The sequence below is a fragment of the Erpetoichthys calabaricus genome, chromosome 12 (genome assembly GCF_900747795.2).
Source record: "Erpetoichthys calabaricus chromosome 12, fErpCal1.3, whole genome shotgun sequence".
Classification (NCBI taxonomy): Eukaryota; Metazoa; Chordata; class Cladistia; order Polypteriformes; family Polypteridae; genus Erpetoichthys; species Erpetoichthys calabaricus.
The window spans coordinates 21509746-21534636 of NC_041405.2; the positions used below are offsets into that span (position 1 = coordinate 21509746).

General features: G+C 40.5%; 1 protein-coding gene across 1 annotated transcript; it reads right to left on the reverse strand.

The window, feature by feature from the left end:
• Positions 1–3495: 3495 nt before the first annotated feature.
• LOC114662327 (tripartite motif-containing protein 16-like) lies at positions 3496–20575 on the reverse strand. Its single transcript, XM_051934810.1, has 6 exons — positions 18890–20575; positions 16884–16979; positions 11693–11926; positions 8701–8857; positions 8510–8575; positions 3496–4745 (listed from the first exon to the last, which is right to left on the reverse strand). Exons 1-6 carry the CDS (start codon positions 19460–19462, stop codon positions 4225–4227), a joined length of 1647 nt encoding a protein of 548 aa, XP_051790770.1. The 5' UTR covers positions 19463–20575; the 3' UTR covers positions 3496–4224.
• Between the last annotated feature and the right edge of the window lie 4316 nt (positions 20576–24891).

Below are 24891 nucleotides of genomic sequence, written 5' to 3' on the forward strand. Positions count from 1 at the left end.
AGCAGTATCTCTGTCCAATGACTAAAAACATAAACCTTCACCTACACTGGGCATGTGTTGTGTGTACATCACTGGACAAACCTTTGAAGGGACATCAACATCGCTGGCCACTGGATTTATTGCAGAACTATAGCGACCTGTAAATGATTTGTCTTTTGCATCTGTGTGCAGATTTCATACTGTGTAGATGCATGCAGGTAAGAAACACGGCAAGTACCATGTTGGAATATGTTTTTCTTCCATCAGGGGTGACCAATCTGAGAGTGAAGCACTGTAATGAGCAGGATCCAATTAAGGAAGGGCCACGTAATAAGCACAAACAAAGCAGAACATAATTCCCAGTTTTCAAGAATACTGCATTTTCGTCTGTCCATACTGCAACGTTGAGGCAACATATTCAGAAGTATACGACTCTGGAGAGCTATTTCAAAGGTCTGCATTTTTGGAGGTTCAAAATGCTAGAAAGGCAAAATTGGGGACTAACGTCTGTGATTTTAAATGGAAACCTAGTGATGTGGACATAGCAACGTGAAAATCAAGGAACAGAAAACAATTTCAAGAACCTTATAAAAACCCACCCATCTAACTGATATTTTCAACTACAAGAGTCCATTAATAATCTGATTTCATATAAGGCATTTACTTTCTCATGCATCCATCCATTATCCAACCCGCTATATCCTAACTACAGGGTCATTAACAAATGAAATGCCTGTGTTATAAAATCCTGCATATAAAACATGGTTTCTCTTAATATTTTGTACTATTCTTAACAAAAGCCTAAAATGTCTTTTATCAATACACCTTGTTATTCTCCTGTTCTATAACAATCTTTAATCTTCTAAAAAGTGTGATGATACAATAACACATATGTAACAAATTTACAACGACAATACCTGGACAGTTCTTCATATTATCATATGCTGAGATAGGACAGTAGCAGCACAAAGTTCAAAAGACATGTTCAAGTCTTGATGCTCTCAGCAAGGCCACTTATTCCGGACGGTGCTTGACCCGCGTCAATCAGACATATTTGTTCCATTCATCATAGTAAATAAACATGTATGTTTTTAATTTACTTGAGATTTAAAAATCTAAAAATATTTTCATTTGTGTTCAAGGTGTAAAAAAAAAAATGTTGCATAAACCAGTGTGTTTCTTCGTGCCGGTCCCAAGCCTGGATAAATGGGGAATGTTACGTCAGGAAGGGTATCCGGTGTAAAATTTTGCCAAATCAATATGTGGACAACAATACAAATTTCCATACTGGAATGGTCAAGTCCCGGGTTAACAACGACCGCCACCAGTACTGTTAGCCAACAGGGTGCTGGCGGAAATTGGGCTACTGTTGCCCGAAGAAGAAGAAGTAGAAGAAGAGGGGGGAGACGTGCCTGGAGGCAGGAGGAGAGGTGGAAGGTAAAGAGAGTGGAACTGAGGGTAGGAACTTTGAATGTTGGCAGTATGACTGGTAAGGGGAGAGAGTTAGCAGATATGACGGAGAGAAGGAAGGTTGATATATTGTGCATGCAAGAGACTAAATGGAAGGGGAGTAAGGCCAGGTGGATCGGAGGTGGATTCAAATTGTTCTATCATGGTGTGGATAGGAGAAGAAATGGAGTAGGGTTTATTCTGAAGGAACAGCATGTCAAGAGTGTTTTGGAGGTGAAAAGAATGTCAGACAGAGTAATGATTATGAAGCTGGAAATTGAAGGTGTGATGATGAATGTTGTTAGTTCATATGCACCGCTACTGTTGGCCGAAGAAGTAGTAGAAGAAGAATAAGAAGAGTGGGGAGACGTGTCCGGAGGCAGGAGGAGAGGAAGAAAGTAAAGAGATCGATGTGGTGAGAGAGGACATGCAGGTGATGGGTGTAACAGAACAAAATGTAGAGGAAAGAAAGATATGGAAGAAGATGATCCGCTGTGGTAACCCCTAACGGGAGCAGCCGAAAGAAGGAGAAGACTTAACTATACTTCACTATAATGACACAGCTCATAGTTAATACCTGTACACTAAGACTTATTGATAATTTAATCTTTTTCTCAGAATGCTTCATAGTCGATGATCCTAACACTGATCATTATTTCATCTGAATAATGTTTAACATACAGGTTACAAATCTAATGATTCCCTGGACATTTAAAAGTGCTGTTGACATGTATTTGTGACCATAAATTGAAATCCTTCCAGTACACAAGAAACTTCATCCCAATCAGTACTTACTATTGGTGTCATAGTTCCAAAGAATCTGTTTCCATTGCCTAACGACTTGTTTTTGGTTAATAGTCATTTATTTTGAAGTCGCTTTGTTAGTATTCTGCGTGATTACTGTCATGTTGTTTACCATTGACAGGTGTGGTGACCAAGTATGGCTTTTTGTTGGTCAACAATTGACATAGTAACCCCCAAGTATAAAACTTGAAAGCACTTCTACCATCAGGGGGCTCTCGGTGCTTGCCCAGGGGCCTGTGATGATAGGGGTCCTTTTCTTAATTCCACTCCACCCCTGGCAAGATGAAGTGATCGAATCTTTTTGTGCTGAAATGACCAAGAAGGCTCCTCAACTTGCTGAAACAATGAATGGGAAATATGGTGTGCATGAAACTATCGGTGTCCAAGAGCACTGCATTGTTAAAAGGTTGTACATTACGCAGGGATCAGCTGGGGTCTTAATCCAGGCACTAGCGTTTTCGGATAAAAAATAAAAAGAAGCCACCCCACCGTTTTTTAAAATTAGTTAGGATAAACTAACGAAAGTTACTGTTGAGGCCTCCATGCACTTTGACCTTTGTGTTCTGATTTAATTCACTGGTCATTTTGTCTTCATGGTTTTCAGTTTACCATCTCCTGTTTTTTTCTGGAAATGTGTGCCTGTGGACCTCACTGTGTGATTCGTGATTTATTAAAATTCTGTCAAATTCCAACCTCCAACGACCTATAATCAGTGGTTAAAGTGGAGAAAAGAAGAAGAGGTCCTCCAGGTTCTTTGATTTCTACCACTAATTACATTTGTGACATATATAAACTAGTGATGTTGCCAGTCCTAGGAGATAGCAGGTGGTTAGCACAAGTGCCATTTAAGTATTAAGAGGTTGGGAAAAGTGCTGGTACTTCATACTGGTGACTGTCAGCTGACTTCAAATAATGCTAAAGGAAAACCACCCAGCACTCCAAAGAGGAAAACGTAGGAGTGCTGGTATGAACTACTGGCCCTCTTCAAGTAGTGCCTATCATGCTACTTCATTCTCATCACTTTGGGATTCTGCTTCTGCTTGACCAGTACAAATTCTGTGGCTTCACTGTGCTGTAGATGTATCTGTAGCACATTACCTCAAGCCCTTGAGGGCTCTACTTTTCATAATTTCAAAATGTAGATGTTGGTTTAATATAACTTTTTCTAAGCAAGAATGTTAGAAGACAAAGTAGATGAAAGTGTGATAAGAAAGTGGTTGAAATGTGTAAGAAAATACTTACACTATTATTTATAGTGAAAAAGATGTGTTTTATTGAAAAGCTTCAGCAAAATAGCCATAATTAGCTTTAGCATTAATGGACAAGACTTCACTCGTCAGGATGTCTAAAGTAAGGTGGGTCCAATTTGGATTCCTCCATACAGAGATGTCCGCGGTGCCTCTTCTTACCACTTAGTGATCATTGCTTCTGTGTGATGACACAATTCTTTCCATGGCTGACAAGGTTTCGTTATACTCAAGTTCATTAAAAAGGCACTTATCTATTCCAGTGAGACTTCTGTAGTTGGAAGGGCCGAGAAGGAGAGAGTCTGCTGTTACACAACTTTGTAGTTCATGGGCTGATCGACTGTTATGGCTGACGGACTCAACTATAGGGAGGCAGCTATGTAATCCAGAGGACCAATTTCGATACAGGGAGGATGTGTGGCTGATGTGGGATGTCTCTCTCTCTCTCTCTCCATGAGACAAAATAGCTACTTTTGGGATTGTGGAAAGAAAACTGGAAAGCCTTCAGAAAACATTTCAAATAAAAGCAGGCAAGCGAGGACAGTCCAATGCCAGTCTGACACTTCAGTAAAACTGCATGGCACCAGTTCTATGCTTCATGCCAAAATGCTCCACAGCAAAAAAAAATAGCCATTTACAAAAAATGAACACTTTTACAGAGCAGCCAAGGCTTGTGGATGAATAATGTAGGGGCGGTTTGATTAGCGTGGTTCTCACCAGCACAGATAAGCAGAGTCTGGCTCAGCTAGCAGATAGTTACACTAGAATTGTACTCCTTAAGACAAAACCCAGGATAGAGTGGCTCGGTGAAGGTGGTCTTGAACTTGTGTAGGAGAATCATTGAGTCTGAGATGCTATAAAATGACAGAGTTCCAGCAGGAAAATCCAGATACACTCCTATAGTGGTACAGGTAGGGGCTCTTAGTTCAGTCTCTTTGTTATTGTGCCACACCGAATAAGTGTAGCTGGAACAACACAAAGTCCAAGACTTTTTGTTATACCCCAGACGGGAGTCCTGCTCCATTCCCTTACGCTTGATTTTCTTGTAAGTGACTCCAATCTCTGCAGCTCCACTCCACTCCACCTCCCAGTAACAGCGTGTCCCAGACAGGCCCTCTTTGCAGAGAACTTGATCCCAAAATTCAAATCGGTCAGGATGTTCAGAATAGAAATGGGCTTCTAAACTTCTAGATACTTTTGTGTTTTCTTCAGACAAATAGAGCCTCTCATATGCAGTATTGGGATCCAGTGTTAGCTGACAGGAGTCTAATTGGGAATAAGAGAAAACAAAATTAGCAAAAAATGGTGAAATGCATTCTTCTGTAGTTTTGACAGAGTTTACCTTATTAAGGATTTGAATAACGATCTCCTTAAAGGAATACAGCATCTAAAAATTGTATGTATTTTATGTTATTAATCCTGTTTTGTTTGTAGAGAGTCATTCAAAATTTAATGTTTTCATGTAAAAAGAAGATAAAGCTTCTGATAGAATAGGCATCTAAGGTGACCAACACTAGACAACAAGGTCACAAATGTCCATGAAAAAACTTACAGTACTTATGTTACATAATCCATCCATCCATTTTCCAACCCACTGTATCCGAACACAGGGTCACGGGGGTCTGCTGGAGCCAATCCCAGCCAACACAGGGCAGGAACCAATCCCAGGCAGGGTGCCAACCCACCGCAGGACACACACAAACACACCCACACACCAAGCACACACTAGGGACAATTTAGAATCGCCAATCCACCTAACCTGCATGTCTTTGGACTGTGGGGGGAAACCGGAGCACCGGGAGGAAACCCACACAGACACGGGGAGAACATGCAAACTCCACGCAGGGAGGACCCGGGAAGCGTACCGGGGTGTCCTAACTGCAAGGCAGCAGCGCTACCACTGCGCCACCGTGCCGCCCATGTTACATAATCTTTATGACAAATCCTCCATTCACACACTCACCACATCCGAAACAGACGCATTTTACTAAAATATTGTTAAATAAACAACTTCCAGAAAATGTTCACGTAAACAAAAATGGAACACTTTCAAATGTGAATGAGCTTTTAATGTGTAGGTAAAAGGAACTATCCATCACCAATCATGTGCGTGTGTAATATCACAAGGTCGAGGACCCCTTGTGTATTATTGATATAAATAATGGCCTTTCTGAGAGGCTAGAAAGTGACGTCGGAGACAAAACACACCACATCATCTGCACGATGAAGAACGCACCTCAAACATCAGTCCAACTGCTAATCAAAAAGTCACCCAGGACAACATCCTCTTTTTGTCATTGCTGCTAATTTGCAGTAACCTTTCTAAGATTATAAATATCAAGACTTTGCTATATTTTCTTCTACTGCTATTATTTTTTTTAATAAATACTACTTTGCTTTAAAATTGCTATACATTGACTTTCTATGTGGAGTTTCTGGAATAAAGTAAATACATGGCACCAACTGTAAAGAGATCGCCCCTGTTTTTCTCATGGGGTTTAGGCTGGGAGTGATGCCTTAAGAAGAGCGCACCTCACGGTAATTGATTGGTGAGTGGGATTTCACTAAGTGCATCGTGGGTATTCTCAGGGATCAAGTTGTGTCAGCCTTACATCTAGGTTAGATCCGTGAACATTTATTTATGTGTCTTGGTTATTCTCGGGATAGGTAGACTTAGATGTAAGTTATATCTGTGGACATTTATGAGTCTAGGCTACTCTTGGTTTAAATCTGGAGGTATTTATGTGTCTAGATTATTCTTGGCGATCAAGGTGCATCCGCCTTAGGACTAGGTTATGCCTTAGGACTAGGTGCACAATGAATATTTCAGCCTTTATGTGTCTAGGTTAATCTTGAGGACAGAGGTAGCCTTAGATCTAGGTTATATCTGGGGACATTTGTGTGTCTTGGTTACTCTCAGGGACAAAGGTAGACTTAGATGTAGGTTATATCTCTGGGCATTTATGGGTCTATGTTACTCTTGGGGACCAAGGTAGCCTTAGTTCTAGGTTATATCTGTGGACATTTATGTGTCTAGGTTATTTTCTGGGAGTTAGGTAGCCTTCCATCTAGGTTTTATCTAGAGATGTTTATGTGTCTAGGTTATGCTTGGGGATCAAGGTGCATCAGCAATAGGTCTAGGTGTTATCAGTGGACAAAGTGAAGGTATGTCAGGCTTTATGTATCTAAGTTATTTTTGGGGACAAAGGTTACCTTAGATATAGGTTATATCCGGACACATTTATCAGTCTGTTATTCTCGGGGAGGGTTAGATCTAGCTTATATCTAGGGACATTTATATGTCTAGGCTATTCTTGGGGATCAAGGTGCCTCAGCCTTAGGTCTAAGGTTATGTCAGAGGGTACAGTGAAGGTGTGTAAGCTTTTATGTGTCTAGGGTTTTGTCAGGGACCAAGGTAGGTTTAGATGTAGGTTATATCCGAGGACATTTATGAGTCTAGGTTATTCTTGGGAACCAAGGTAGCCTTAGATTGTGCTTATATCAAGAGACAATTATGTGTCTAGGTTATTCTCAAGGATCAAAGTGCATCATGCCTAAGTCTAGGTTTATATCTGGGGACACAGTGAAGGTCTGTCAGGTTATCCTCAGGAACAAAACTGGCCTTAGAACTAGGTTCTATCCAAGGACATTTATGTGAAAATGTTATTCTCAGGGACCAAGGTGTCTCAGCCCTAGGTTTAATTTGTAACTGGGACACCTGTGTGCTGTTCATACCAAAGCTAGTGAGTTTCTATGTGGAGTACTGAAGAGCAATAAGCTGTGCAAGCATTGCTCATCATCAATGCTTATGTGGATAGAGTCTCTGTGAGTGTGTGTGTGTGAAGTTTAGGGTGCAAGAGTAGACCAACCAAATAAAAAACATGGTGAGTTCCACTCACCCAGCAACAGCACAGATTCAAAACTGTGCACAGCACTTGAGGTCATCAGAGGAAAATCTTGGTATACAACCTGTGGGCTTCTGCACAGAAGTTTCAGAACGCGTTGCTTGGGCTGTCCCAAAAGCCTCATATTGGGGTATAAATCTGCCCCACTCATACCATTCAAGCAAGCTTAGAATTTAGGAAGATGTTAGAGGCCAGGTCTTAACTAGTGAGAGAAACAGAGGCCAGTGTATTGAGGTGAGAGTTAAATGTGGGAAAATTATCCAGTGAGGAGAAAAACCACCTCAAGTGTAGGTAGGCTGAGAGGGACACACGGGTGTATTATTTGAAAGTCTCTTTGTGTTACTTCTAGTGTAGGCATCCTTGATACTTTTTTAGCTTTTTATGTCCAGAGTTAATACATCTCTCTATAAATAAAATCCAACATCTGTCTGTCTGTTTGTATGACTGTTCGCTTCTCACGAGAGAACTACTTAACGGATTTAGATCAGGTTTTTTTCTGTAATTCACTTGACCATTTCGGATGATTTTGCGACTTCTCTCATCGCGCTAAGTATCATAGTTCACTTGCGGTACCAATTTATTTGTGTGAATCCGAGAAAGATGCAGAGGGGAGGGGAGCGGTGACCTCCTCACTCAAGCTCAAGGCTTGGGGCATATCTTACATCCGCTTAGCTAGTGAACGAGAGAACTACTTAACAGATTCAGATTGGGCTTTTTTCTAGAATTTGTCTGAACATTCTGGTTGATTTCGTGACTTCTCTCATTGCACTAAGAATCATAGTTTGCTTGCAGGAGCGATATATACTCACTAAGGCTGCAGGCGAAGAGGAGGGGGAAGCGTGACGTCAGGAGTAGGAAGCCGGGCAGGGCCCACCTCACTGTCCTGTTTCAATTCTATGCAGGCTGAGCCATGGGGAACGCTGGTTTATTTATATAGCGTATTTTCCAAGCTCAATGTGTTTAATAATATTCACAATACTCAACATTTCTTGCAGAATTTTTCTTTTATAGGGAAAATCTAAACACACCATACAACTGTGCTGTCAACAATACACTAAATACATAAATTATACAGTTTTATCAAACAGTATGTGAAAGAGAATTAGAAAAAAAATGAGAGCTTACACTGTAAAAAATCGTTTCTTTTAATCGGTTCTGGTGGCTGCATGGTGGAAGGAAGAGGGCTGATGGCTAAATTAATGGAGACAAAAACATAAAGTTAGGAGCCGTCACAATTAACAGGGTGGTTTTGTGGCCCATTTGCAAATGTGGCTGACCCGTCTGATTGTTAATCGATCATCAGAGACCCTTCTTACCGGCCTGTGTAGGATTCTCAAATCCCCACTTGCTAATCTCATCAAGGTGATTTTTCAGTCGAGACATCTCTTTCCTCAGGGCCTCAGAAGGGAAGTTTGTATTGATAGTAACATTGGTGGGGTCGTCTTCTGGGTGAATACAAAGAAATGGGAATATCTAAAAGAGAAGACATCAATGAATTTACTTTATTGATCCTCATTATTGTTGTAATCTGCTTATGCGGTTCAATGTCATGAGAAATTTCTGCTTTTCCCACTAGCAATGGGTGCAAGTTGGGAACTAACTCTGGATGGGATGACAGTTTTTCACCTACACTCACACTTTTAAGGCTGAATCAAAGCATCAGGGTATCCCATCCTGCACATCTTTGGAATGGGGAAAGAAAACTGAAAATGAAGAGAATCTGCCCCAGCATCCCAACCTTAAATTTTATCACATGGGTGGAATCGCTCAGGAAGACACTCATCTCCTCTTTCTAGTCATCCTTCCTGAAATGGCAGAGGCGAGACATGAACCTGGAATAATGGGATCAGAGTCAGTTCTGTTTAGCTGCAGATTTCTTTCATCCAGGGGCAGATTTGGCCACTTAAGATGATTCCACTTTACACAACGTCTAGTTGAGAGGGATATCAAACCAGAGGACAGCAGCTGCTGATCTCATCACCTAAGAATGTCAGATTATATAACTAGAAATCAAAAGGGATGACAAATTAGACAGCTCCATGCCATCTTTCCAGAACATTTTCAATTCTTTTCAGTCAGTGTTGTCCAATCTTGCTTTTTTCTAACACAGGACAAAGTAGGGTGAAATGACACCTTTTATTGGATAACTAAATAGATTGCAAATGCATGCTTTTGAGGCAGCTAAGGCCCCTTCATCAGGCAAGGTCTAACAAAGAAACTGAAAAATACTCTAGCTTATATTTGGACAGCAAACTGATTTTTTTCTTTTATCATAACAACCTTTTTGTTCAAATGTGAGCAAAATGAGTAAACCTTATATGAATTAACCCTGAAAGAAGAGAACAATGAACTAATAAAATGTAGAGATAAGATAACTATCACTACAGAAAGTCCTGTAAGTGCATTGTCTGTAAGATAGGCCTCTGATGTAGTCAGCTGGTCAATCAGTCTGTTAGTCCACATATCTAAAACTGGGCAGATTTCAAAATCCTCCTTTTAACATATAAAGCATTAAATGGCTAATGTCTGGCTTACTTGTCTGAACTTATCATGACTTACAAACCAGAGCGCACATTAAGATCTCAAGATACCGGTCTGCTTATGATTCCAAGGATTAATAAAATAACGGTGGGAGGTCGAGCTTTTAGTTACAGGGCCTCTAAACTGTGGAGTGGTCTGCCTGCTACTATAAGAGATGCCCCCTCGGTCTCAGCTTTTAAATCCCAGCTGAAGGCTCACTACTTCAGTTTAGCACACCCTGACTAGAGCTGCTGATTAACTGTACAGACTTCATCTCTATTGTTAGTCATTAACACTAAAACATAAGCAACATGACAGTTATAATTAGATACTAATCCTCACCTATCCTGTTTCTCTTCTCGGTACTCAAATGTGGCACTTGGTGCCACGGCCCACCTGCCAAGTTGTTTTGCCTGCCTAAGGTAAAGTCATCCCTGATGGAGGATCGCAGGAATCATGGGAAAGAGGGGTCCTTTCATCGGATTGGCGCTATTTCAGCTGTTGAATGGCCAAATTGGGGAGGCAGCTTGATGAATGAGGTCTCCAGGACTCTAAACAAATCCAAATCATATTATGTGATATCATCTATTGTTAAATTCTACTCCGTACTTCTAAAATTTTTATTTTTATACTGTATTGAGGATTTGTTCTGTTCTGTGTATTGTATTGTATTGACCCCCTTCTTTTTGAGACCCACTGCATGCCCAGCCTACCTGGACAGAGGTCTCTCTTTGAATTGCCTTTCCCAAAGTATCTTCCATTTTTTCCCTACAAAGGTTTTTTTGGGAGTTTTTTCTTGTCTTCTTAGAGAGTCAAGGCTGGGGGGCTGTCAAGAGGCAGGGCCTGTTAAAGCCCATTGCAGCACTTCTTGTGTGATTTTGGGCTCTACAAAAATAAATTGTATTGTATTGTATTGTATCTGGTCAGAATACTCTTGTCTCTATTCAGACCATTTTGTAGGGTATTGAATTTAAGCATAAGTTTGTATTCCCATTCTTTTCACTCCTGTTGGGTCTTGAAATTACCCATAAGCACAGTGACCCGCAGGTCCTTTATGCTGTGGCCATTACTGAGCACTGAACACTGACAGAGCTTGAAATGCTTTCCAGGAATGGTGAGTTTTTGTATTATTTTTTTATTTTATCATTTTGTCTTCATTTTTTTATTCTATCAAGACACATCAGACATATGTGCCTCTCTACACCTGCATTCCTCATAGCTGCATTTTATGCATTCTACTTCTGTGTGAGTGCTCATTGGTTATCAGCTGTCACATGCACACAAATCCGCCCCTTTGACTTAAGACAAAATCAGACTTTGTTGGGGTGAGTGGCAGACTGATTGGACTGATTCGCTGGGAATGTCAGACTACGTGAGTGGGGGTCTCAGGAGTATGCCATGACCACCTCCAACTCCAAATCAAGTTTACAACTGAAAATCATTGGAAAAATTGTGGCATGAAGGTCATGTGACATGGCCTTCAGATTGTGACATGGCTTTCCTGTGCAGCAGCCTAATCCATTCATCTGCTCATTTTTTTTAATTGCACTGGGAGGACTGGCAGAACTAAGACCTGGATGGGATTTCTGCTGACCTCTTGGCATGCTCACTGTCTTAGTAGCTAGGGTTAACACAACGTGCATGTCATTGGGATGAATGTTGAGCACATGGAGAAAATGGCTCAGCTGAGGAAACAGAGCAAATTTCCGAGCCCAGATCCTTATGCTTTCATTTGCCAAACACTTTAGAATTATTTTTTATGGGTTCTTCCTGAAGAAGACACTTTACCTGTAAGAAGTGGATGTGGTCTTCTGTCTCTGAAAGCTTAGTTAGCTCAACGTCTCTCCTCTTCAACTCCTCAATCTCGCTCTGCAGTTGCTCCACCAGTCCTTCACCCTTTTCCACTTCGTTCTTCTCTTGATCTCTAATGAGCTCAGTAACTTTGTTGTATGTTTTCTCAATGGAGTCGATCAGATCCGTAAAGATTGTTGCACTTTCCTGTGTTTCTCTCTCTGCAGAGACCTGTTAGAGATGAGAATAAAAATTGAATTGCTTGTTTGCGCTGCCACTGTGATTTATACTGCCATGGTATTGATTGATATCCAGACAGAAGAGCAGCTTCAGTGACAGACTGCTGTCACTGTCCTGCTCCACTGACAGACTGAGGAGATCGTTCCTCCCCCAATCTATACGACTCTTCAATTCCACCAGGGGGGGTAAACGTTAACATTATACAAAGTTATTGTCTGTTTTTTCCTGCATTGTTATTACTCTTTAATTTAATATTGTTTTTTGTATCAGTATGCTGCTGCTGGAGTATGTGAATTTCCCCTTGGGATTAATAAAGTATCTATCTATCTATCTATCTATCTATCTATCTATCTATCTATCTATCTATCTATCTATCTATCTATCTATCTATCTATCTATCTATCTATCTATCTATCTATCTATCTATCTATCTATCTATCTATCTATTGCTAAACAGGCCAACGGAATTAGGTGCAGAGGATAATCTCATGAAAAGAAGGATGAAAAACACTGAAACCAGTTTAGTTGTGAGCAGAAGGATCCCACTTGGGACTCTTGGGAAGATGTGGCCCAAAAGAATGAACAGGCAAACCAGTTGCTGACCTGATGGTATGAGCATTAGGACTGCAAGAATCCTGAAGGCCACCAGAGGGACATCTAATCTGAATTCCCATTGACTCCAAGGAGTGAACAGCAAAGTGGCATTTAATGACTAATCCTTCTCAGTTAGATGGCAAATTGGTGGGGAAAAGCAATCCCACATTCCCATAAGAAGAAGTGTATTTATGAACCTAAGCAGCAGGATTGTGGAAATGAAGAGCAAACTATAAGGCCAAGAAGTTCAAGTGGAAACTTTAACAATTTTTAAAAGTATCTGGATGACATATTAGGACAACTCAGCTATCAGCTGAAAAATGAGTTAGATGGACTGAATGGTCTCATCTTAATTGTCAGATAGATAGATAGATAGATAGATAGATAGATAGATAGATAGATAGATAGATAGATAGATAGATAGATAGATAGATAGATAGATAGATAGATAGATAGATAGATAGATAGATAGATAGATAGATATGAGAAAGGCACTATATAACAGATAGATAGATAGATAGATAGATAGATAGATAGATAGATAGATAGATAGATAGATAGATAGATAGATAGATAGATAGATAGATAGATAGATAGATAGATAGATAGATAGATAGATACTTTATTAATCCCAAGGGAAAATTCACATACTCCAGCAGCATCATACTGATAAAGAACAATATTAAATTAAAGAGTGATAACAATGCAGGTATAACAGACAGACAATATCTTTCTATAATGTTAACGTTTACCCCCCCCCCCCCCCCCCCCCACCCCCGGGTGGAATTAAAGAGTTGCATAGTGTGGGGAGGAACAATCTCCTCAGTCTGTCAGTGGAGCAGGACATTGACAGCAGTCTGTCACTGAAGTTGCTCCTCTGTCTGGAGATGATCCTGTTCAGTGGATGCAGTGGATTCTCCATGATTGACAGGAGCCTGCTCAGCGCCCGTCGCTCTGCCATGGATGTCAAACTGTCCAGCTCCGTGCCTACAATAGAGCCTGCCTTCCTCACCAGTTTGTCCAGGCATGAGGCGTCCCTCTTCTTTATGCTGCTTCCCCAGCACACCACAGCATAGAAGAGGGTGCTCGCCACAACCGTCTGATAGAACATCTGCAGCATCTTATTGCAGATGTTGAAAGACGCCAGCCTTCTAAGGAAGTATAGTCGGCTCTGTCCTTTCTTACAAAGAACATCAGTTTTCTTATATTCGTATGTAGCTGGTCTGACAGACCTGTGTAGGGCAGTCATAAAGGGGCCTGTGGTTTCCCCATATGTTTATTTTTCTTTGGTTGGTTGGTTTAATAAGTTTACATTCTCTTTTAATTTATCTCGGATTGCTAACCAAGACACAAGTCTGTTAAGAGCTACAGAACGTGGAAACGAGAGAACCACTGAAAGCGTACTTGGTTAATATTAGTGTCAGTGTATTTTCAGTGGTGCATTATGCACCCGTCTGATTTTATTTTTGTAATGATTAAACGGGCTGGTCCTCTTACATTTCTTCCTTTCTGATTGCTTCTGTGCTTAAAAGTTTATAAAATAATCCATTGGTGTTTTATTAACTATACTTTTATTGAAATTGATAGATTTGAAATTAAATGTTTATCAGGGGAGAAAATTAAGATTAGGAAAATGGATAAAGGGGTTCTGCCTAGTGGCAGTGTAATTAACGTAAAAAACAAAATTCCACTCTCGTCAATTATGTTAAGCAGGCACTGTAGCAACACAGTGGGCACAGCTTCTTTACAGCTCCAATGATGGTGTATCTGTTCAAAATGCATTAATAATGGGTTTGCGATGTTTACTGAACTAAATAAGTCATAATTCTTATTTATGACTGTTTACATTTTAATAGCAATTTGTGTGATGTTATTTCATTGCCATTTTGTGTGTCCTTCCTTTTCATCGAGGAGACCCTTTTGGACTTTTGGGATGTGTGCGTTACATAATGCATGACATCATGATGGAATAAAAGATGGCCTCACACATGAAACAGCTTCCAGACTTTTCGTAATCGAAAGAAAGATTTTAGATTTATGCTCATACAACAAGTCATTTAAATTTTCACTCTGGTTTTGATTTAGTTTTGTTCTTCAACTTTGAATGTAGTATAGCATCTTATACTGAGGAAACGATCTGGAGCACTGACCTCTGCAAACAACTTTAAAGGAAAACATTCTAACATGATATTGTTGTATGTTACTCATCTCATGTAGTTTATAGTGATGGCTGAGATCTCCTGTTTTCGTGAAGAAAGGGCATAGCAAAATTTTTGATAGAATAGGACTCAATGATGACCAAGGCTGGACAACAGCAGACATTGGCAAAAATATCCATGAAAACTTTCGTGTGAAGGGGCTTCCAGTTTGTGGACTACTTTCATTTTCTGGAGTCATTTTCTTAACAATAGTTTAGCAAAAAATACATGCGTTTTGCACTTTGCAAACATACGACTGGATGACTAGATGTATAGATATTGCGACGTGAGTTTGGATCCCATTCTGTCAGAAACATTATCATTCCTCCATTGGATAAAAATTTTCTCTGTCATTGCTACAAATTAAAGTAACATAAAGTATAACATAAATCATAACATTAAATGTTATTCAAATAACAAACAATATTTTTGGGTGGAGTATTCCTTTAATTCTTCTCCTGATAGAAAGACCTTACTTGATCTCCACCATCCTACAATACAAACTGTCCAGGAAGAGTTGCTTCTCAGTTCTCTTTGAACGAGTCACAATGTTTTTGGCTCAGTTTAACATGATTAGTCAAATATTACATTTTAAAATCTTAAATACATTTTTCTGCTGATATTTCTGTAAACATTTTTTCCCTCAGCGAAATTCAGTTTATGGCTGTTTAAATTGTATATTTTGTTTAAAACCATGTTTAATTTTATTATCCATTATCAGCCCTGGACTGGATGGACCGCCATTTTGAATGATAACCTGCCCAGCTGGGACAAGCCCATGAATGAAGACACAAACCAGCTAGGATGGTCCTCAGCTTCTGTCCCAGTTGGGATGATCATCTAATGGATGGACAAGGGATGAGTGGACCTTTTAAGCAATTCATCTCTCAGCACAAACGGTGGCCATGCTCCCCTGGCTGGAGCCCAGTATGGGCACTCGCAGGTCTGCCTGGGTATTATAGTATGGAAGCGCTACCCTGTTGGGGTCCTTGGGAGGATTGGTGTGAAGAATTTAACTTCTGTATGAACCAGCATAAAATGCCACGGCATCAGAAGTGCTCCTAGGTCCAATATAAAAGGAGATGCTCTGCCTCATTCAGCTGAGTTGGGAGGCAGAGGGTGAAAACTCACATGGAAGATTGGAAGGAGACAGAAGAGGAGAAGGGGGCTTTATTAATGAGAAATACATTATGGGATTGATAAAAAGCCTGTGGACATGTCTCTTTGTAATAAAAAAGATTTTATTTTATCCCTAAACTGTGTGTATTTGGGTTCTGTCTGGTGTTCAGAGTTCATTGGCACCCCCTTGTGGTCACACCTTATAGTTTATATTTTTACAGTTCTGTCCTCGAAGTCACTCTGCATAACATCAATATCGCTTTGCTTTATAAGGAAATGCTCCATGTGTGTTGTCCAGGATTGTCTGCAAAAAACTTTCTAAGATGTTTTTGTGCTTCCACTAATATGGACTCTGCTCTGTTGGGCCCTTAAGCAAGGCCCTTAACCTGCAATTGCTAAGCGCTTTGAGTAGTGAGAAAAGCGCTATATAAATGTAAAAAATTATTATTATTATTAGTCTTTTGGTTTCATTTTGACCAATGATCAATTGTCTTTGCAGTTTTGTCTTTCAGTTTTTTTCAAATTAACTAATGTCCATCCCCTTTTGCTCTTGTGGCCTGCTATTGTTCCATTTTTTGACAGAGCAAACTCACCGTCTGAGAGGAGATTGTACGATGTCCACACACCTTTGATGTTTTTTCCTCTGGTTCTTCTCCCATGTCTGAAATAATGTTTGCACTCTTTAGGTAAATTGGCCCAGTACGATAAAAATATTACCATGGATAAATGCCACACAATAGACTGGTGTCCTGTCCACTGTTTGTGCCTGCTATGTACCCAATGCTGCAGGGAAGAGTCCAGGCATCCATGATGCCAGAATGTTTATGGGACGAGTGAGGAACTCATCCAACTGATCACAAGTGCTACATAAAACTTGCTGTTGTTGCTACTCATCTCTTCATATTGTGGAGTAGGGGCTTGTGGTGTACACCTGAATAACAACACTGAAGAGGCATGAACCTACCAATAAATAATACCATTAAGAATGCTCCAATTGATTTATATCTAATACTCATTCCATTGTTTCTAAAACTCACCTTAAGAAAGCCCATCGCATCTTGAACTTTGGCCAGTTTCCTCTGCTTCTCCTTTATTTTCTTCTTGATTTCTGTTAGTGTCATCCCTAACTGGATCTGTGGGTGCAAACAAATAATACATTTAGACTTGACAGCTTGAATGGATGCAGTTGCAGTATATTTTCGGTCAGCCTTGTCATATTCAAAATTGGGAAATCACATCTAAGAGAGATAATGTGCCAGTAAGGCCTCATCTGGATTGTTTAGTCAAACTGTGATTACAATGAAAGGCCAACAATCCTTTTTTTGGGTCCTCACCCTGTTAACTGGATGGATTGAGGGACCTTCACTAGGCAAAGGGCCCCACTTACCCTCACTTATGATGAGTAATGTCCTACTTTAGTAGAATAAGGGGATAACTTAAACATGGAAGGGCTTATAGTGGCAAGAAAAAGCATGTGAAGCCTTTGGAATGACCTGGCTTTCTCCATGAATTGGTTATAAAATATGATCTGATCTTCATCTATGGCACAAGCTGAAACAAACTAATGACACATAAGCAATTCTAATCATTCATCTCTTTATTGAACACACCCATCAACATTCACAGTGTGTTGTGGGAAAAATAAGTGAACCCCTGGATTTAATGACCGGTCAAGCATACTTTGGTAGCAACAACCCCAAACAAGAATTTCTGGTTTCTCCTGACCAACGTTCATGAAGAAATTTGGTCCATTGTTCCTTACAGATCTGCTTCAGCACAGCCATATTCTTAGGATGTCTGGTGTGAACAGCTGTCTTTTGGATTAAGGTCTGGGCTCTGACTTGGCCACTCTGAAAGGTGGGTTTTGTATTTTGAAGCCATTCTCTAGCAGAGCTTCAACTGGCAGAATTCCACCCAAACATTATCTTGTAGGAAATCTTAGTAAATTTGGGAATTCATATTCCTTTTAATGATGGCAAATTGCCCAGGACATGAGTCAGCAAAGAAGCCCCAAATCCTGATGTTCCTCCCACCATGCTTCACCATTGGGATGATCATTTCATGTTGCCCTTTATTACCCTGTGTGTACTGCTGCTAACAATTGAACCTTGGTTTCATCAGTTATTTTGCCAATAGTGTTGTGGAGTTTCAAGGTGGTCTTTGACAAATTCAGACACGGAGAGTCTTTTTGGAGAACAATGGCTTCCTCCTTGGTATCTTGCCATGGACACCATGCCTGTTCAATGTTTTGTGTATTTTGTCATGAACCGAGATGTTAGCCCATCTCAATGATTCCTTCAAGTCTTTAGTTCATACTCTGGGGTTCGTTTTTACCTCATTGAGCTCTTTGTGCCTTTTGAATTATCTTGGCTGGGTGACCATTTCTGGGGCGAATAGCCAAAGTACTCGATCATCTCCATCTATACACAGTTTGTCTAACTAAGGACTGATGAGTATCTAAACCTTCTGAAATGGCTTTGTATCCCTTTCTAGCTTTATGCAAATCAACAATTATCGATCTTCTCAGATCTCTTTTTAATGAGGCCTGCTTCTTGTGAATAGCAAACTCGAGATATGTGAGTCTTTTTTTATTGGTCAAAGTATCTCTAAACCACATTTCCAATCTTGTGTCATTGGTGGGAATCCAGGTTTGCTAACTCCTGATTCTAATTGGCTTTCATTAAAGTCATCAATCTAAGGGTTCTCAGACTTTTCCCAACCTATACTTGTGATTGTTTGAATGATGTGCTCAATAATTTGTGCGTTATTAGTTAAAAAAGATTGTGTTTGTTCATTTTTGTAACTAAAATGGAGATCAGACCATATTTTAAGACATATTTATGGATGGCTACTGTATATATTGTATATTTTAATCATCTATCTATCTATCTATCTATCTATCTATCTATCTATCTATCTATCTATCTATCTATCTATCTATCTATCTATCTATCTATCTATCTATCTATCTATCTATCTATCTATCTATCTATCACCTCATACAAAGCTCTTCAATCACTTGAAATGCCACAAAAGCTCTAACCTGTTTGGTAGCTCGTTCTGTCTCTGGTGTGATGGTGTCATGTGCCCGGTGTTCACTTGTCACACACAAATAGCAGATACCCATCTGGTCAGTCCTACAAAAAATCTGCAGAACCTTCTGGTGTTTTGTGCAGATGTGTTGTTGGAGATTTCCATGTGGCTCCACCAACACGTGTCTTTTCAGCGCCTCGGACTCCTGGTGGGACTGAATGTGGACCTCGCAGTAGGATGCCAGGCAGGTCAGGCAGGACTTGACCGCTTTAAATCTTCTCAACATGCAGAGGTCGCACTCCACGTATCCGGGTTCAGTACTCGGGCAGGGAATGGGGCTTAGCCCAGTTTTTATTTTCTCCAAAACTTCGGTCAGTAAGGTGTTTCGCCGAAGAGCTGGCCTCATGATGAAAGTCTCTCGACACTGAGGGCAGCTGTACTCTCCCGTCAGATCCCAGTAGCTTGTAATGCAGGTCATGCAGTAATTGTGCCCACAAGGTATCGAGACGGGATCCTTCAGTATGTCGAGGCACACAGAACAGTTAAACTGATCCTGTGATAAGGAGGAGTCTGCTTCCGCCATTGTGTCAAACACCGAGTCAACTAAGAGAATGGGAAGGTTTCAGTGTGACATATGATTTCAACATTTGGGGTTTTGGTCTGATTATTTGTTTAAATTTGAGACACTCTATGGCCAGGTAATCACCCGGAAGAAAAGTGCAAAAAAACTATTTCTAATAATAGCATAAAGGGAGTGAGACACGTCAATCGTGACACTAGCCACAGAATACGCTTCTAACGCATGTCTGCCTTGCATCTACCTGCAGGCTGTGTGAGTACAAGGTGGAATTCTCATTGAGTATTTATTCTGGATATTGAAAGGAAGAGAGAAAAGTAAAAATAAGGAATAGCACACCACGCTTATGTAAAGATGAGAACAAGAAGTAGTTAATACAGGTTGATGGTCAGGGACCTCATTTTCCAAAATGCCTTCATCTTTAATGCTGAAAGAATAAAAGGAAAAAACATTTACATAAATAAATCAGTGTCTCACTTAAAGATTTACCAATGTTGTTACTCGTCCTAGTGTGAATATAAACACATGGAACTCCAGTTTCTGTATTACATCTTGCATGAAGAAGGGGGCCAAGTTGCCTCGAAAGCTTGCATATTGTAATCTTTTTAGTTAGCCAATAAAAGGTCATTTTTGCTTGACTCCTCACTACAACCATAATGGCTAACACAGTACAACACCCTCATACTATACAGTAAATAAATAAGAAATGTTGATACCTAATAATTAATGTTCTGTTTATCCAATTACACAAAATTAAATTAGTCCATTTCAAATTATCTGTGACTAGGTGGGGTGCCCACTAAGAAACTTAAATGACGACGATTTAGAATTGACAGTCAAACTAACAGGCAAGATTTTGGGGATGTGGGAGGAAAATTGAAATACCCAGAGAAGAAATAAACTCAAAGTCCACATAGGCAGTGAGCAGGCCTGGCAATCCAAACCAGAATGGTGGATCTGTGAAGCAGCAGCACTAACAGCCAAGCCAGCCCAATGTGCATAAAATTAACATTTAATATTTCATTTATTTCAAACATATATACAGGCAGAAAGTTTGGGAGCATCGGCTGGCCATTCAAATCTGATCATTAGATTGCCAGTTTGATCTTCCCCTGTGACTTTGAGCAAATCACTTGTTATTCTGCTTTAAAAAATATGAAGTAGACAATTGCAATGAATGTTGGTCTTGCAAATGAATATTTTTAGTCAAAATCTTAATAATAATATTTTTAAATAATACTAATAATTAATTTTACTTTGACACTCATATGCAAAATGAAAAAACTGTTAAGTCTTACTAATTTAGAAAGAAAATTCAACTGGAAAGCATCGCTCTGACACTCTGACATCAGGTCTGTGGGGAGCTTAAGGCTGCTGACAGTTTTCTACAGTTTCTGGAAATGTACCACACAAAATCAATGGCGGGGGGGATTGTGTTTATTAATATAATAAAATAAACTTTGATCTCTTCATTTTCTGACTCCACTTACTCCATTTCAGAATTAAAGTGGATTGTGGCAGCCATCAGGTGCAAGTCGTGGGTTAAAGTTGCCTTTTGCTCAAAGCTATTAGATTAAGGGCAGGCTTCCACAACCCTAGTATTGGATCAGTAAAAAGATGGCTAGAGAATAACTTTTAGGGACTCTTTGGTTAAAATTGATTTTTTCGTGTTAGATTAACAGCAATGGGAAATGGCAACAATGTTAAATTCATTCTTCTTTACTATGAGGGGCCAAACAGACCATAAATCACATACGTTTGCCTATAATCTATTGGGTTACATGTTCACACTATTTGGTTTACGAGTTGTCATGTATGCGTGTTCGAGGATCACCTCACAGGTTCATTCAAGAGATGTGATAACCCACCGGGACATGAGGGGGCACTGTTGCTAACGGTCTCTTCTCCTTCTCTCCCCGCAGCACCAAGAAACAGTGAGGACACTTAACCCCATCCCTTCCAGCCCTTGTAACATAAGAATCCTGGTGGCCCTGAAGGAGAGGTGTGTTTCATGAGCGGAGCAGACCGCCGGACGGAGCTCCTGTGAATGACCCCGATTTATGACAGCATAGAGATGGAAAGATCTTTTATTAATTTTGCCCAAAGGACCTGATTATTGAAGCCATAAAGGCACTTGTTTCAGTTGGACTTCCTTATTAAATGGTGTAGAATAATACGCCTTGACACACAAGAAAGGTTTGGTGCAGCCACCCTTGTACTTGAAATAAGGCTTGTGGTGTTGTGTTGTGTACAGATTCGAGTCCAAAACAGAATTGATTAACAGAAGGAAGATGCCGGGTTTTTAAGGTCGATTGGTGGAAGTGATGTCATCGGGCCTGGAGCCAGAAGTGAGGTCATCAGGTCCGGAACCAAAAGTGAAGTTGTTGGGTCTGGAACCAGAAGTCATGTTATCGAGCCTGGTACAGGAAATGGTGTCCTCGTATCCAGGCAGAATTTCCCGTGTTTGGTCTTTAGGGATACAAGAGAAAGGATTATTGCACTCTGCCACCCCCTGGCCTGGCGTTATTTTCTCTAGGGGGCGATAGCTCCCTGGTTGGAATAAGTTCTTTTTAATTGCGGCATTTTAAGTAACCCAAAATTATATAATGTGAGGGATGGCCGGCAGTTTATCCCGGCCAGCACCCCCAGACCGCTAGATGGAGTCCTCCCTGCAATATGGAGGTGCCCCGAATTAAGGTAGGGCATTATGGACAATGGAGTTCAGCTGCACAGCCCTGCTGGATACTGTGGGGGCCACCAGAGGACGCTGCAGGGAGGCACGAGTGTTTCTATTATAGCCTGGAAGTACTACCTCGTCACGGGGACGGAAGAAATGAGGTACTTCTGGGCTGAAGAAAAAAGAAGAGTTTTCACCTGACCCGGAAGTGCTATAGCATCACATGGACTGAAGGACAGAAGCACTTCCAGGTCAAGGACTATTTAAAGTATTGTGGGAAACCCAGAAAACTGAGCTGGAGTTGGGTGGGAGTGTGACAGAGCTGCTGGGTGGAGTGGAGGATTGATTAGTGTTTATTGTTTATTATTGATTTATTATTGTGTATAGTGGAGGTGGAGGTGCTTTGTGCACATTTTGTTATAATAAATTCATTATTGGAAATTTTACCTGGTGTTTGGACGTATTGTCTGCGGGTTTGGAGGTGCGACAGTGCCCCCTACTGTCACAATAGATATAATGTAAAAAAACGATATCCCTCCCATAGTGATACGGCAGTAAGAAATCACATAAGAGAAAATAACTTAGCTTTCTTTAATGATGATTTACGCAGCATAACAGACGAGGAAGCCAAAGACAATTACCAAGGTGGGATCTCGATGTATACAGTCTGTCATTTTTTGTCGCTGCGATTGAAGGGTTTTCAGGACAGATGACGTTATCCACCACCCGTCTGTCAGGTTTGAGGTGTTTGGCTGCTGTCCAATTCTTTTATACTGTTTTCTCCACGTGCAGGCTCTTACTTAGGTAAATCATACCATTCCAAACAAGGCAAGGAGAGGATTCAATTTCATCTCTAACATACAGAAATAGTACAATGCCCATTTTCACAGTTGTCCCTTTCTAATGCTTGCCTATAGTACTAGGGTGTTGTACCATGTGAGCCATTATGAATGTAGAGAAAAGCCAAGCAAAATGACACCTTTTATTGTCTAACTAAAAAGATCACAATATGCAAGCTTTTGAGGCAACTCAGGCCCCTTCTTCAGGCAAGATGTAAGATGGTTACATAATGCTTGCCTAGCAGTTCTAAATGATGAGCCCCTGTGTGCTAAATTTGGCCTGTACATGTGAGTGGATTTATAAAGTATTTTTTGTACAGAGCACAGTGACATTAAACTTGTTATTCTGATTACAGGTGTGGAATTACCTTCTTTTGAGCCCTTTAGCTGCTTCCCATGTGCACGATTATGACAAAGGGATGACCCGGTTGGTGTACCAACTAATCTCTGCTTCCCCGATCTGTCATTCCTGCACTTGGCCACAGAGTATTTATTATTGGTTTGCATGCATACTTTATTGGTTTGCTAGTGTACACTACTGGGCTCATTCATATGACCTGTGATGGACGGTGTCTGTATGCTACTGGTTTGTATATGAAGTGCAACTCAGAAAGTAAAGGCAATTTGAAAATTATGAGGTAATTGAAACAGACTGAAGCTGACGCAATACAACACATTTGCGATGGCTTATGGGAAATTCAAACATGTACAGTGCAGCACTGTGCCGCTAGTCTAGCTGAAGTCAAGGTCACATGAACATGGATACTTGCATTGAACAATGTGCTGTAGTGAGAACATCCCCTCTATGACAAACCAACAGCCAATGAATTACTCAGCAGAAACGAGTCAAGAAACAGGACTCAGGGTCCTTTATAACAGCAGCAATATGTCCGTATAATGTCTCATTGTAATTGTGACTGCCAAGTCAAAACTCTTCTTTGTTTTGAATTTTCTTGCTTTATAGTCATTCTAGTGTGTGTTCAGACCAAAGTGTATATTTATGTATTTACGTACTTACAGTATCTACCTATTTATGTGTTTATTTACTGAAAGAGCTTCTATAAAAAGCCAAATTTTCCCCAGGGACAAAGTAAGTCCTATCTATCTATCTATTGTAAAAACACTAGGGGTCGCTGTTGCCCTGTTAAACCCAACAGACAAATATGTAGAGACAGGATAAACACACAAAGAAGATCTTTTTATTCTTTTCCTTCTTCACAATGCCGCTACAATAAACACAATAAATTAACAATAATTCAATACAATTCTCTCCTCCACACCTCCCAGTAAGCTCTGTCTTCTACCTTCCAACTCCGCCTTGCTTGCTGGGTCTCCAACAGTCCTTTATATGGTGCCTGACCTGCAAATGCTTCTGTTCTTCCTTCCATGTGACTTGCCAGCACTTCTGGGTAAGATGGAGAATCCCAATTCTTTAATCAGCCCGGAAGTACTTTGGGGTTTCCGTCCTCATGACTTCCTAGTACTTCCGGGCTGCAAGGGAAGCATGACTCCCCAGGTCCTTTTACAGCTCCCCCAGGTGGCACCCACAGTACCCAACAGGGCTGAGAAACCGGACTCCAAGTCCCAGGATACCCTGTGGGAATCCGGGGCACCACTGCACTCTAGGGGAGCTGCCATCTAGTGTTTTGAGGGAGGCAGTGTCCTGGAAAAGCTGCCTTCCCCATCCTTCAATCTCAGGGGCATCTATCTATCTATCTTGGCTACTATACTAAAAATAAAATCTATCTATCTATCTATCTATCTATCTATCTATCTATCTATCTATCTATCTATCTATCTATCTATCTATCTATCTATCTATCTATCTATCTATCTATCTATCTATCTATCTACAGTGGAACCTCGGTTCACGAACGTCTCGGTTTACGACCAAAAAGTTTGCCAAACCTTTGCCTCGG

Excerpts from the sequence above, each read along its gene's own strand:
- LOC114662327 (XM_051934810.1), bottom strand. The coding sequence starts at position 19,462 with ATGGCGGAAGCAGACTCCTCCTTATCACAGGATCAGTTTAACTGTTCT. Across the intron at positions 11,927-16,883 it reads ATGCGATGGGCTTTCTTAAG|GTCTCTGCAGAGAGAGAAAC; the intron begins GTGAGTTTTAGA and ends CATCTCTAACAG. Across the intron at positions 8,858-11,692 it reads ACCACATCCACTTCTTACAG|ATATTCCCATTTCTTTGTAT; the intron begins GTAAAGTGTCTT and ends CTTCTCTTTTAG.